The sequence below is a fragment of the Chiloscyllium plagiosum genome, unplaced genomic scaffold (assembly GCF_037043375.1).
Source record: "Chiloscyllium plagiosum isolate Xiang-an unplaced genomic scaffold, Cpla_swu_hap1 HiC_scaffold_32, whole genome shotgun sequence".
In the NCBI taxonomy this organism is placed as follows: Eukaryota; Metazoa; Chordata; class Chondrichthyes; order Orectolobiformes; family Hemiscylliidae; genus Chiloscyllium; species Chiloscyllium plagiosum.
Window position 1 is genome coordinate 45,809,944 of NW_028270170.1, and position 14,740 is coordinate 45,824,683.

At 44.0% G+C, this 14,740-nt stretch overlaps 1 protein-coding gene across 4 annotated transcripts in view; it reads right to left on the reverse strand.

Moving 5' to 3' along the window:
• The window catches only part of strada (STE20 related adaptor alpha), a 139,655-nt gene that overhangs the window by 98,440 nt on the left and 26,475 nt on the right, over positions 1 to 14,740 (reverse strand). For all 4 annotated transcript variants that reach the window (XM_043675352.2, XM_043675351.2, XM_043675350.2 and 1 more), the window contains exons 2-3: positions 8,351 to 8,406; positions 6,054 to 6,111 (exon numbers count right to left, since the gene is read on the reverse strand). In XM_043675352.2, coding sequence (XP_043531287.1) covers positions 6,054 to 6,071 — 18 coding nt within the window. In that variant the 5' untranslated portion in view covers positions 6,072 to 6,111; positions 8,351 to 8,406. The remainder of the gene's footprint in view (positions 1 to 6,053; positions 6,112 to 8,350; positions 8,407 to 14,740) is intronic.

The window sequence follows — 14,740 nt, forward strand, 5'->3', positions numbered from 1 at the left end:
CATCCCCCATCTGCATTGATTACTGTATCTGTGCCACCTAATGCTCCAGTGAGGAGGTTGAACAGTTCATCAACTTGACGAACACCTTCCACCCTGACCTCAGGTTCACCTGGACCATTTCAGACACCTCCCTCCCCCTTCCTGGACCTCTCCGTCTCCGGCAACCAACTCAATACGAACATTTACTTCAAACCCACAAACTCCCACAGCTACCAGGACGACACATGCTCCCATACCCACCCCCCGTAAAATGCTATTCCTTACTCCCAATTCCTCCACCTCTGCCGCATCTACTCCCAAGAGGAGCCATTCCACTCCAGGACATTCCAGATGGCCTCCTTTCTCCCCCCACCCCACCCCCTGGTCCTACCCTCCCACCCCACAAATCTCCAGATGCAGTGCATCATCCTCTGCCATTTCCACCACCTACAATCAGACCCCACCCTATCAGCAGTCCAGAGAACATTCCCTCAGTGACTCCCTTGTTGGGTCCACGCACCACCCCCACCAGCATCTGCAGTCCTCACTTTCTACTGGGAGGCAACACACTATTCTGAGATCTCACTGTTGGCTGCGGAAATGTCTGTCTGTGCCTCTGAATGGAGAGTCCATCAGAATTGATTGCCTGAAACTGGAACATACCCCTCATTACTTTGGAGCCAGGTTTGGTACTGTAAACCTGGCAGTCAGTGCCACATTATCCGGAGAGTCCACTGCCCCCCACGTGTTCCAAAACAGTATACCTGTTTGAGTTGGGGATAGTCACAGGAGACTTGTGCACGACCTGCCCATTTCTCCTACCTGACTACATCTGCAGTTTTTCTACCTTCCTGAAACTGCCATCTATCACATCCCCTAGCTGCTGTAAATTTCTCATTGACTCTAACTGCTGCTCCAACTGATCCATGTGATCTGATAGGACTCGCAACAAAACACACTTCCTGCAGACATCATCCATAACACAGAAACTCGCCCTGATCTCCCACATCTGTCAGGAAGAGCACACCACTCTACGGTGCAAAGATGGCCATTAGTAATCTACAAATCCAGAAAATATTACAATCTTACTGCTCTAAAAACTGCTGTTGAGCTGAAGCCTGACACTTTTGAATAGGTGCCTTCTGCTCCAGAACTGGTCCCCGTTTCAGTGGCCATCTGACTCATTCACAACTAATCTCATAGGAGAACTGCATTTTTACTTTTTGCGTTCCCACTGATACAGTCCCTTGATCACTGGAAGCACGATGTAGATTGCACTCTTTCAGGAGTCATCAATCCGAGCTGAGTATCTGTTAGAAAGTGCTACATACCCTAAAGATTCCGGTATTTCCTGCTTCTTCCAAATCAACTCGATGGCCACTTACCAACTATTATGAACTTTTACTGTTTGCCATGGCCACTTCTTAGATCTTGTAATCTCATCCTCCTTGACGCTCTGCGGTGACTCCAGATTTTAAATCCTAAGCACAAGCAGCTGAAGACGTTACGTACACCCACAGACCTAAGACGTGTTCTGAAATTCCCACAAGGCACAGGAATTGCATGCTGGCAAACCTTCAATCTTTTACTCAGTAGGATAAACACAAGAACATGAAATTTCAAGCAATTTATATTACAGGAGAAAAGGGTACCAACTGGTGGGCAGGTCAACTCTGATTGGCTAAGTAGTTGTTATGAAGAAAGCAATGGGTATAAACAGATTCCCCAAACTTCTGAGCAAGTCAAAGAAGGCACAAGGTTTGAACAAATTCCTCATGTGGGTAGGAAGAGAAGATTCATCCCCAGATAACTACTGAACAGAAGGAGGGGAGTTGGATATCAACCTCTACCCCTTCAGATTGTGCTGATGTGTACACAAGGAAGTAAAACAGTCACATTACATTAAGATTACACATTCAAAATAATTTCTGATTTCTAGCTAGCTACTGGGCACTAACACACAGCCTCTGGTACTAAGGCCCAGAGTAGAGTCAACTGGTCATCTCTAAGCCAATGATAACATGGGCAGCTCTAGATGTCGGGAAATCACCAGCAATCCTACACCTTATCATTTACAGGCACCAAAATAACCACAGTTCATTATTTTGGAGTTGAAATAAAACGTTGGATATGGTTCAAGTCAGAAATGAAAACAGTAAATGCTGAAAACATTCACCATGTTAATCATTGAGCTGTGGTCCTTTAATACCAATATAAAAAATCTTCCACACAAATTAGATAAGTTTTTTCCTCATTCCGGCATAGATCGGACTGCATATTGCCAGCTGTCTTTGGTTTTACAACTGAATTCTTATTGGCACAAAGCTAACAAGGTGAGATCTTTTGCACTCAGCCACTGCATCATGACAGAGTGTGTCATCCTGCTTGTAGTGTGATTCTGGCTTACAAATGTCTGGAAACATCAGCTTTTTGCAGACTCAAAAGATGTGAATTACAGGATTTTCAAAAACATTCTTTGTTTCCAGCAAGTGTCTCACAGGGAGGAATGATAAAAAAGAAAATAAACTATGCAAGAGTTAAAACACAATGCAAAGGTCAGAGTTCCTCAACATGGGTTTAAGCGTCAGAGGGAGCAAATTTAGCTATGTGTACATATAGAGCAATATAGCAACTGCTGAACGGATTCAACGCAAAGTTCCTCCTGTAACAAGATCGAGTGAGAGAAGTTATCAAGGCTCACATAACAAATAGAGCAGCTGTATTAACAGAACTTGGTGAAATCAGATATCCCAAGGTGAGATGAGGTACCTCCTCATTTGTCTTGGGTAACGAAACATGAAAAACTACAACACATTGGAGCTCGTTAGGAAACTTCCATCTAATCTTGCTGAGGCATGTATAAGCAGGCAAGATGACATGTTTGCAAGATCTGGGACTGGACGATAGCTGGTGCTGATTTTCCTGCAAAAACGGATAAAAAAGCTGATTCAAGAGTCAGGGGGAGATAAAGATTACTGCCCTTGACATGAAGATAGTCTTTGACCAAGTCTGACATTAAGGAGCTTCAGCAAAACTGGAATCAATGGGAACTAAGGGAGAAAAAAACTCTGCTGGTTGAAGTCATAGATAGCGCAAAGAACGATTGTGGTTGTTAGAGGTCAGTCCTTTCAGTTCCATGCCATCTGTGCAGGAGTTCCTCAGGCAAGTATACTAGGCTCAGGAATCTTCAGCTACTTCATCAATGACCTACCCTCCATCATAGTTCAGAAGTGGGGATGTTCGCTGACAATTCCATCATGTTCAGCAGCATTTGCAACTCCTCAGATACTGAAGCAGTATCTCTGTCCAAATGCAGCAAGACCTAGACAACATCCAGACTTTGGTTCATGAGTGGCAAGTAATATTTGGGCCAGATGTGTTTGGCAATAACCATCTCCAACCAGAAATATAACCAAAATAGTAAAGCGGTTAAAGGCCATGGGTGATGGTTAGGTGCTTTTGTTTTGGAAGTATTTGTAATTTGGCACTAATGTGGAACAAATGCTACTTACTTATCAGCCCAAACTTAAATGTTATTTAGATGAAATTGTGCTTGGGAGATAAATGTGAGGTGTTATACTTTCATAAGGCAAATCAGGGCAGGACTTATACAGTTAGGGCCTTGGGGAATGTTGCTGCACAGTTCCTTGAAAGTGGAGTTGCAGGTAGACAGAATGGTGAAGGCGGCATTTGGCACACTTGCCTTCATTGATGATCATAGGAGTTGGGACATGATGTTGCGGCTGTACATGGCATTGGTGTCTCACAGGGAGGAATGATAAAGAAGAAAATAAACTATGCAAGAGTTAAAATACAATGCAAAGGTCAGAGTTCCTCAGCATGGGTTTAAGCGTCAGAGGGAGCAGATATCTCTCTCTCACACACACATATAGAGCAATATAGCAATTGCTGAATGGATTCAATGTAAAACTCCTCCTGTAACAAGATGAGTGAGAGAAGTTATCAAGGCTCACACAACAAATGGAGCAGCTGTATTAACAGAACTTGGTGAAATCAGATATCCCAAGGTGAGATGTGGTACCCCTTATTTGTCTTGGGTAATGAAACATAAAAACTACAACACATTGGAGCAGTTTCGAATACTGTATACAATTCTGGTTACCCTGCTATAGAAAAGATGTTTTTAAACTTGAAAGATTTACAAGGATGTTGCCAGGACTGGAGGGTCTGAGCTATAGGGAGAGGCTGAATGGGCTATGGCTTTTTTGCTCTGGAGTGTCAGAGGCTGAGGGTTGACCTTCTAAAGGTTTATAAATCAGGAGGTTCACGGATAGGGTCAAGAGTCAAGGTCTTTTCTCCTAAGGTGGGGGAGTCCAAAACTGGAGGGCATAGGTTTGTGTGACAGGGGAAAGATTTTTCACACTGAGGGTGGTGCCAGAGGAAGTGGTGGATGGGTACAATTATAATGTTTAAAAAGCATCTTGATGGGAATATGAATTGGTAGGGTTTTGAGGGATATGGGCCAAATGCTAGCAAATGGGACTTGACCAAATTGGGATGTCTGATAGGCATGGAAGAGTTGGACCAATGGATCAGTTTCCATGTTACAAGACTCTATGACACTGATTTCAGTAACTGAGGAGTCAAGAACGGTAGGGAACACTGTAGACATTGAAGAACATTTCCATGTCTGATTGTTGAACAGGAAAGTGTATTGATGCAACAGCAAAAATTGATTGAGCCTCAGACACTACACTGAGGCACTCCTGCAATGATATCCCAGATTGAGATAAATGATATCCAATAAACATCATACTTAGAAGTAGATGTTGAAGCCCCTTAAGCCTATACTCAACAAGATTATTTCTTATCGGATTATTCCACATTCCTGCCTCCATTAGATAATCGCTCCCCCATTGCTTGTTACAAACCTACCTTTACCCTTCAGACAAAGATTCTGAAACAAAAACAAAAGTTGCTGGAAAAGCTCAGCAGGTCTGGCAGCATTTGTGAAGAGAAATCAGAATTAACATTCAGGTCCAGTGACCCTTCCTGAATCCTATGCGTGACCTTCTTGGAGATTCTCTCCACTTTGAGCTGGCAGTTGATGGCATCAATGATAGCCATGAAGAAGGAGCAGCGTCCAAAAACTAGTGCTTTCAAGTAAGCCTGTTGGACCATAACCTGGTGTCGTGTGATTTTTACCCTTTATAACTCAAGCAGAATCTTCCTACTTTGTACTAATTTCCCCAAACAATAAACTATATTAGTCTCCCTAATTGGTTGCTTTACCTGCACATCAATGTTTTGTGATTCATTCACTAGAAAACTCTACATTGCAGACTTCTGCAATCTGTCATAATTTACATTATTGGCTTCTTTTCTATTCTTCCAGCCAAAATGGATGATTTCACATTTTTCCCCATCATACTCCACTTTCTAACTCTTGGTAACTAAAGTAAACCCATCCAGGTCTCTTTGTGAACGCCTTGGGGCTCCAGCACTAATCCTTGTGCCGTGCTAATTGGCATCATGCCAACCGGACAATGACCCATTTATGATTGGACAACTTGTTTGAGGATAAGGACTCTCCTTCTCAAACTTTCCCAACATCGGAGGTGTGAGGATAAACCATGAATAGTCATCGCTCTCCAATAAGAGAACAGCCCGACGGTCCTCTGGGACTATGGCGACTTTATTTTCCTTTATTTTTAATAGTAAAGTAAAAGATAAACTGAGCAGTCAGGTTACAGATTGAAGTTCAATATGCGCTATGAGCATGCGGTTGTTTTGGATTATTTCAATGACTTGGTTCAATAAAGATTACAAACCATTCCCCACCCCCTTCCAGGTTATTTTAGGATTATTTGTGGAATGCTATTGATTGAGGGATTGGAACGATCACCAATTCCATTCGACTCAAAAAAGCACTTGGCACACCGAGAATAGGAAACTGCAAGATCATAGGGAAAGAGACAGATTCAGAAATTGTAAAAGATGCTGTAAAGTTTTGCCCTTGCCCAAATGGATGACCAACCCATCCCCACATCAGTTACTTGCCTTCAGTTCACCTTAAATAGCAATGGTACAAAAATGACACAAATCTAACTTACCACCAAACAGTCCCACATCCTGCAGGCTCTCCACACTCAGTTTTTCAGACACCCACCTCTAGACCATGCAAATCCGATAAGGAAAGGAGAAAAAAAAAGATGAGAAATCATAATTAGTATTTTTTGCACTCATCCGCTGCTTTTACAAGGGTTTAGTTGCTCCAAAATAATGAGAAAACAGTCCTAGAAGGGAGATCAGAAATTGACGAGCAATCTGCTCTAATTCATTACTTTGCCAAGATTGTAGTATCCATCTTTAGTTTGAGGGTACAAATTTTATCACAAATTAGCGACTTTCCACCCCACCTCTAAATATCTGCCTTCAATCCTTTTCTAGAGATGCTGATTTGCTGCCAACTTGATTCTGGACATCAACAATCCTCCAGTACTTTGCCACTACGCACCAATACATGATTGGAACCCAAGTGATAGACTGTTGGACATCCTTGACAGTTGTATACAGAACATCTTAAGAAGTTAAGCGCTAACAATTACATTTACTTGCAGCTTGCAGTAACAGGCTTGTGAAATAGACAGATAGCTTTGGATATCACAGAGGAAAGTCTGGTCAATCTTCTGTTCCAAATGTGTGCACATACTTGTATTTCAGGCAATAATTTATAATAACTAACCTATATATGGGTGAGGCTTCTGAAAGGCTCAGTTTCAGCTTAAAGAAACACGTTTGGCAGACCAAACACTTCTCAAAATAATCCACAAAGTTAGTGGAGAAAATGGCACCCATACCAGGCATTTCCCGTTCATCATTGCTTCTGTATTTTCATTAAGTAGTTTCCCAGATTCTAACTATCACTCCCGGAGAGAAAGCAATACTAAGCTGAGTCTGGAGTTTCAGAACTGCTCGAGACCCTGAGGATGGAAAGGAAAAGGTTGCACCATTGGAAAATATTACGCTGATGGTTCTTATCTCTTGACTTGGGCCTTGGTCCACAGGGGAGTTGTACTGAGTTGACAATACAAGGAATGCTTGCTACTACCCAAAACACTTCTTCCCAGAAAGGGAACAGCAATAACTGAGGATACAAGAAGTGGTCATTGCATTTAAAATTCATTGAAAATTTTGGTCCATTTATCTAATTTCCAGGCACTTTCCAGTAAATGTGAACTGCAAAATAATGAACAGCTCTGTACAACCTATATTCATCCTCACATAACCAACAAGTAGGAACTTGAGGAAATATGCTAAGTGCAGTAAACATAGGTTATGCCACAACACAGCAAATAATGGCAATGAAGGTTTATAAAATGCGTTTAGTGGTATATATACAGCATGGGTAGGAGGATCCATTAACGCCTAATAAACTATCCTGTAGTTTTGAGAATAGTTAGAATAAGAAATTTAGTTTCAGAAATGTGTTATTGAAGGGAATAAGTACAAGCCGACCCCCCTCCCATTTATCTCTCCACCCCTGAGGCTCCCAGCCTCATTCCTGACAAAGGGCTCCAGCCCGAAATGTCGATTTTCCTGCTCCTCGGATGCTGCCTGACCTGCTGTGCTTTTCCATCAACACACACTCTATTCTGTGTGTTGCAAGCCAGGTCTCATCTTCATCCACATCTGACCCTATCACACTTCCAATATACCAGTCAGTCAGAGAGGAGGTTTTCACACTGATATTCCAAAGTTAGAAATGTTGGATCCAGAAATAAACAAAGTGTTTCAGCCCATGATTTTCTTTTAAATTGAGGACTTTACACAATAACAATCTTTGCACTTGGCCGAGTGGAGCCAACAGGTTCAACAATGGCCCAGATTCAGCAAGGGCTCTACTGATTAGATCAAAGTCTTTTGACTTCTGGCTGCAAATTTCCAATAAGCGAGCATAAGTCTGGAGAACAAAACTGCCCTTTTGGCTAAGGCTATCAGACAACTGGTATATAAAATAGCCAAGTGAAGTAGGAGGGTATTCTAATATTCTAATAGAAGAGTGAAGAGTGTGGGGATCTTTAAGTTACACTAAGCAGTACTGCTTCAGATCTTTGAAATTTAGAGGCAATAATTTATCTTGCATCAGTATTTCCAAATTTAAAGACTGAAACTACACAGTAAAATAATTCGCAAATATTAATGGAAGAATTCGCCGCTTTGTGACAATTCACTTGCTGGCCAGATCTGCAAACTTTCTTATCCGCTGTTCAACTGCATGTCAGTTAGCTCACAATGACATCATTTTGATGCAAACGATTGAATCAGCATTGCCTTGATTAAGCTGGTGAAACAACAGCACCTCATATAACTTGTGCATTCATGCAAATTGGGAAGAAAAAGAACTTACCAAAAATGACATGGAAAAGCTGTTGTGTCACCAAACAGGCACTGCCATTAAGAGATCTAGTATGAAACAGAGCAACAGTATAAATTCAATGACTTCACAATGCATCACAGCCATCTTGCATGAGAATACACAAACTCTGGACCACACATTACCTCCCTCAATATGGCAACAGGATAGAAGACCTGCTCCTCAATGGCTTATTACCTACCTCAATACTACTGGACCACCCTGACATCAGTAAATATTTGGAGTTAATGTAATTTCACTTAGTTTTGGCATCAAACAAAGAATGCAAACAAATGAGCTATCTGAAAGATTTTACATGTTATGGTAGCTTCATTGTATTTGGAGAATGAAACTGATACAGGTCCTATTTCTTCAACCATCTGATCAATTCTCCTAATGCAAAACAGGTTAAATTCACAGTAAATACAGGAATATGGGCTCTAGGATAAACAAACAGTGAGAAATAAGGCACATAGTGGACTGGTACTAGCACCAGATTAAACAGTTCATAAATCAGACAAGGAAAGGGGAGGCACATTAAAATTGATCTGGAGTGCATGCAGGGTAGCACAGTAAATAAGGTTATAAGCTGCACATATTGTGATAAAAATAGATCTGGCTCAAAGCTAGTAATGACTGGGAACTTAATATTCATCGCTATATGGTATGCAGGAAAAATAAAGACTGATAAATGGAGTAGCAATGTTGATCAAATAAATTATTCCAGCTCTGACTGAAGGGTGGAAGACAAAATCGGAAAACTATAAAGGGCCAATTAGACGGTTTGATTTGTAGCACAAACTGGAAGTGAGAGAAGGAGGAGCACGTCTGCAAACAAGTTATAGGACGGCCTACGAGCAAACGTAATGTGAAAATGGGGAACTCCAATTATCGACGAGGTGGTGGGGGGGGAAGACGCAGAGAGAAGGAGAAAGAGAGAGCGTGGTCAGAGGGAAAGGGGGGCAGAGAGGGAGAGGGAGGAGAGGGAGAGGGAGAGGGAGAGGGAGAGGGAGAGGGAGAGGGAGAGGGAGAGGGAGAGGGAGAGGGAGAGGGAGAGGGAGAGGGAGAGGGAGAGGGAGAGGGAGAGGGAGAGGGAGAGGGAGAGGGAGAGGGAGAGGGAGAAATGGACAAATAGACAAATATCAACGAACGCTTCACACACACAAGCTCATCAGCTGCCCTGGAATCAGAGAGCTGTCATCTGACTGATCACTTTTGACATGCAGGACTAGTCACAATTGCACAAACCAAACACATACTTCTTGCCAGCCAATTGCACTCTGCATACACACCCCGATTCAATGCCATCTATAGCTTTGCTCACTTCTTGAACAAAGCAACATTGGTGTTAAGTATTCGCTGGATGGCTAAAGATATAGATTACCAGAGTTAAGTCAGTAACACTGACACCTAACCAGCACCATGGAAAATTACCCAGGCATACTCTGTCCACAAAAGGAAGGCAAATCCAGCCTGATGATTTCTACCCCTGAACGAAATGAATCAGAGAGGTCATTGACAATGCTATCAAGTGGCATTTGCAAAGAAATCATCTGATCACCGACACCCAGTTTAGGATCCGCCAGTCCTATTTGGCTCCATGTCTTTTCACAACCATGGGCCAAACATGGGTAAAATAGCTTAACTCTAAGGCAAGAGTGACTGCCCTTGACGTTAAGGGAGCATTCCACCAAGTGCGGCATGAAGAAGATCTAGCAAAACTGGAGTCAATGGGAATGAAGGGGAAAAAACTGCACTGGTTAGAGCAATGCTGAGCACTTGGTCAGGTTAGGGTTAACCTTCGAAGATTAATCATTCCGCTTCAAGAAAACGACTGCAGGAGTTCCTCATGTTCATGTCCAAGCCCACCATTTTCACCTGCTTCATTCATGACATCCCGTCTAAAGTCTGCTAAAGGCCAGTGGAAGCAAAGCCAGTTTGTTCCACCTGCCCTCAAAATTTAGTCAAGATATCAATCCAGGAAATCTCCAATGCATATATATTCTTCCTTAAATAAAGAGATCAAAACTGTAAATGGTATTCAAGATGTGGTATTATCAAAATCCTATGTTCAATTTTTTTCTCAGAATACAGCATCATATCCCATGAGCCTTCTTGGTTACATGTTGTAACTTCACAGTAAACTTTTGTGACTGATGCATTAGAACTAGCAAAAGCCTCTGCATCTCAGAATTCCACAGTCATTCTCCAACAAAGTAAAGCATTTTTTATTCTTCCAAATGAAGAACTTTGCATTTCTTGCATTATAATCCATCTACTAGCTTTTAGCCCACTTACTATAAAGTATGCAACCTCATCACGTCTCCTTCACAACATACTTTCCTTTCTATTTTGAAGACATCTGTCCTTTGACCTGCTACACCTTTATGAAGTGATCAATCTAAATTTAAAAACAATTGAGGCCCCAGCACAGACTGCACGGGGCTCCACTTGTCATATCATGCTAATCTGGCAAGAACCCTTTATGCATCCTCTGCAATCCCCATGCCTTGAGCTTCTACTTCTGAAGTAATCTTTCATGTAGTACCTTATCAAATGTCTTCCTGAAATTGCAGTACAGTACGACTACAGGTTTGCCTTTATCTAGAGAGCAAGTTACTCCTTCAAATTATATTAAATTGGCTAAACATGATTTCCTTCGAATAAAACCGTGCTGTCACTTCTCAATTACCTTCAGCTTTTCAAAGTGTACAGCTATAACTTTATACTGATTGATTATAAGACCTTCTCCTCGACTGATGTAAGCTACCTGGACCGCAGTTTCCCATTTTCTGCCTCCCTCCCTTCTCGAATAAAAGTATGATATTTGCTACTTTCCATGTCTGATGTAACTTTTCCCTCATCAAGGGAATTGTGGAAAACAAACAATATGCAAATAGATTATTAGCTACCTCTTTTACGTACCTCGGATGAATTCCATCTAGCTCTGGAAACTTATCACCTCACAGGTGCACAGAGATCGATACCTGCTGGTCTGCAGCAGAATGGGGTGTTGATGTGATGTAGTTCCAAGAGAGGAATGGTGAAGAATGGAGACATGGAAGTGGAAGTGGAGTTCCATTCAAAACTCTCTCACTGCTCACCCTTTAACTGGCTTAACTCTATCTGCCCCCGGGCAGTCCCATGTGCTGAGTTTTTTTCCCCTTCATCCTCCTCTCTGCTCTAAAGTGTTCTGCAGGACTCTAAAGTCCTTAACTGAAGGTCACCTCCAGACTGACACAGACACCGGAAACATCTTCAACATTGCGATGGTTTGCTCGATGTCAGGCCTGGTAATATGATTCTAGTTATGGTTCTGCACCTCTTCAGTGCAGTTCCTCACATGATCTGAGCGCTAAAGGGGGTGACCCTGATCTCCAATGATCTCACTCTTTAATCTGGTTCCTGGATCAAACAGGTGTAGAATGTTGCACTGACAGTCTGAAATCATCGGAACAAGTTCCCATTATAGGGAGATAACAGTCACTGTTTTATATTTGAATCTGGGAAAATAGTGCCTCTTGTTTGTATTGGCACATCAGAGTTAGGAGCAGTCATGATGAAGGGCAAAGCTGGCAAGTGTAGGGAATGCTGGATGACTAAAGAAATTGAGGTTTTGGTTAAGAATGCTGAGGATGCATAGGTCAGGTATAGACAGCAGGAATTGAGCAAACCCCGAGAAGGGTATAAAGACGGTAAAGGAAAATCAGGAGGGTAAAATGGGATATGAGATAGCTTTCACAAACTACGTTGAGAATCCAAAGGGATTCCATAAATATATTAAGGACAAAAGAGTAACAAAGGAGAGAACAGGGCCCCTTAAAGATCAGCAAGGCTGCCTATATGTGGAACCATAGGGGTGGGGTATACTAAACAAGTATTTTGCAGTGTTTACAGCGGAGAAGGATATGGAAGCTACAGAACGAAGGTAAACAAATAGCAACATCTTGAAAAATGCCCATATTAGAGAGATGGTGGTGCTGGACATCTTAAAATGAATAAAGATGGATAAAACCCCGTGGGCTCTGCAGGAAGCTAAGGAAGTGATTGCTAGGCCCCTTACGGAGATATTTATATTTATAGCCACAGGTGAGGTGCCGGAAGACCCAAGGTTGGCTAACATGGTGCCACTATTTAAGAAAAGTGGTAAGGAAAAGCCAGGCAACTATAGACCAGTGAGCCTGACACTGGTAGTGGGCAAGTTTTTGGAGGGAGTCCCAAGGGACAGAGTTTACATGTATTTGGAACGGCAAGGACTGATTAGGGATAATCAACATGGCTTTGTGCATGGGAAATCATGCCGTACTAACTTGATTTAGTTTTTTGAAGAAGTAACAAAGAGGATTGAGGAGGGCAGAGCGGTGGATGTGATCTATATAGATTTCAGGAAAGCATTTGACAAGGTTCCTCATGGTAGGCTGGTTAACGAGGTTAGATCACATGGAATACAGGGAGAACTAGCCATTTGGATACAGAACTGGTGAGAGGGTAGAACACAGGTGGTGGTGGTTGGGGGTTGCTTTTCAGACTGGAGGCCTGTGACCAATTGTTTGCGGTAGGTTAAAATCTTCGAGGAGAAAGTGAGGGCTGCAGATGCTGGAGATCAGAGCTGAAAATGTGTTGCTGGAAAAGCGCAGGTCAGGCAGCATCCAAGTAACAGGAGAATCGACGTTTCGGGCATAAGCCCTTCTTCAGGAATGAGGAAAGTGTGCCCAGCAGGCTAAGATAAAAGGTAGGGAGGAGGGACTTGGGGGAGGGGCATTGGAAATGCGATTTCTTAAGGGAGGGGCTTCGGGTGACCGAATCGACACAGACATTTACTATAAACCGACCGACTCCCACAGCTACCCAGACTACACCTCCTCCCACCCTGCTCCCTGTAAAAACACCATCCCATATTCCCAATTCCTTCGTCTCCGCCGCATCTGCTCCCAGGAGGACCAGTTCCAAAACCGTACAACCCAGATGGCCTCCTTCTTCAAGGACCGCAATTTCCCGCCAGACGTAGTCGACGATGCCCTGCACCACATCTCTTCCACGTCCTGCTCCTCCACCCTTGAGCCCCGCCCCTCCAACTGCCACCTGGTCAGAACCCCACTGGTCCTCACCTACCACCCCACCAACCTCCATGTACAACGTATCATCCGCCGTCATTTCCGCCACCTCCAAACGGACCCCACCACCAGGGATATATTTCCCTCCCCTCCCCTATCAGCGTGACCTTGACACCGCTGAGGCTAAACGCCAGTTCGCGGACACCTCCTCCTACTGCCCCCTTGACCATGACCCCACCTCCCACCACCAAACCATCCAGAACCTCATCACCTCAGGGGATCTCTCATCCACCGCCTCCAACCTCATAGTCCCACAACCCCGCACTGCCCGTTTCTACCTCCTGCCCAAAATCCACAAACCTGACTGCCCCGGCCGACCCATTGTCTCAGCCTGCTCCTGCCCCACCGAACTCATCTCTGCATACCTCGACACGGTCCTGTCCCCCTTAGTCCAAGAACTCCCCACCTACGTTCGGGACACCACCCACGCCCTCCACCTCCTCCATGATTTTCGCTTCCCCGGTCCCCAACGCCTTATCTTCACCATGGGCTTCCACTCCCTGTACACCTCGATCCCCCATCACGAAGGACTCAAAGCCCTCAGCTTCTTCCTTTCCCGCCGTACCAACCAGTACCCTTCCACTGACACCCTCCTTCGACTGACTGAACTAGTCCTCACCCTGAACAACTTCTCTTTCCAATCCTCCCACTTCCTCCAAACCAAAGGAGTAGCCATGGGTACTCGCATGGGCCCCAGCTATGCCTGCCTCTTCATAGGATATGTGGAACAGTCCATCTTCCGCAGCTACACTGGCACCACCCCACACCTTTTCCTCCGCTACATCGATGATTGTATCGGCGCTGCCTTGTGCTCCCACGAGGAGGTTGAACAGTTCATCCACTTTACCAACACCTTCCACCCCGACCTCAAATTCACCTGGACCGTCTCAGACTCCTCTCTCCCCTTCCTAGACCTCTCCATTTCTATCTCGGGTGACCGAATTGACACGGACATTTACTATAAACCGACCGACTCCCACAGCTACCTGGACTACACCTCCTCCCACCCTGCCCCCTGTAAAAACGCCATCCCATATTCCCAATTCCTTCGTCTCCGCCGCATCTGCTCCCAGGAGGACCAGTTCCAAAACCGTACAACCCAGATGGCCTCCTTCTTCAAAGACCGCAATTTCCCGCCAAACGTAGTCGACGATGCCCTCCACCGCATCTCTTCCACTTCCCGCTCCTCCGCCCTTGAGCCCCGCTTCTCCAACTGCCACCAGGACAGAATCCCATTGGTCCTCACCTACCACCCCACCAACCTCCATGT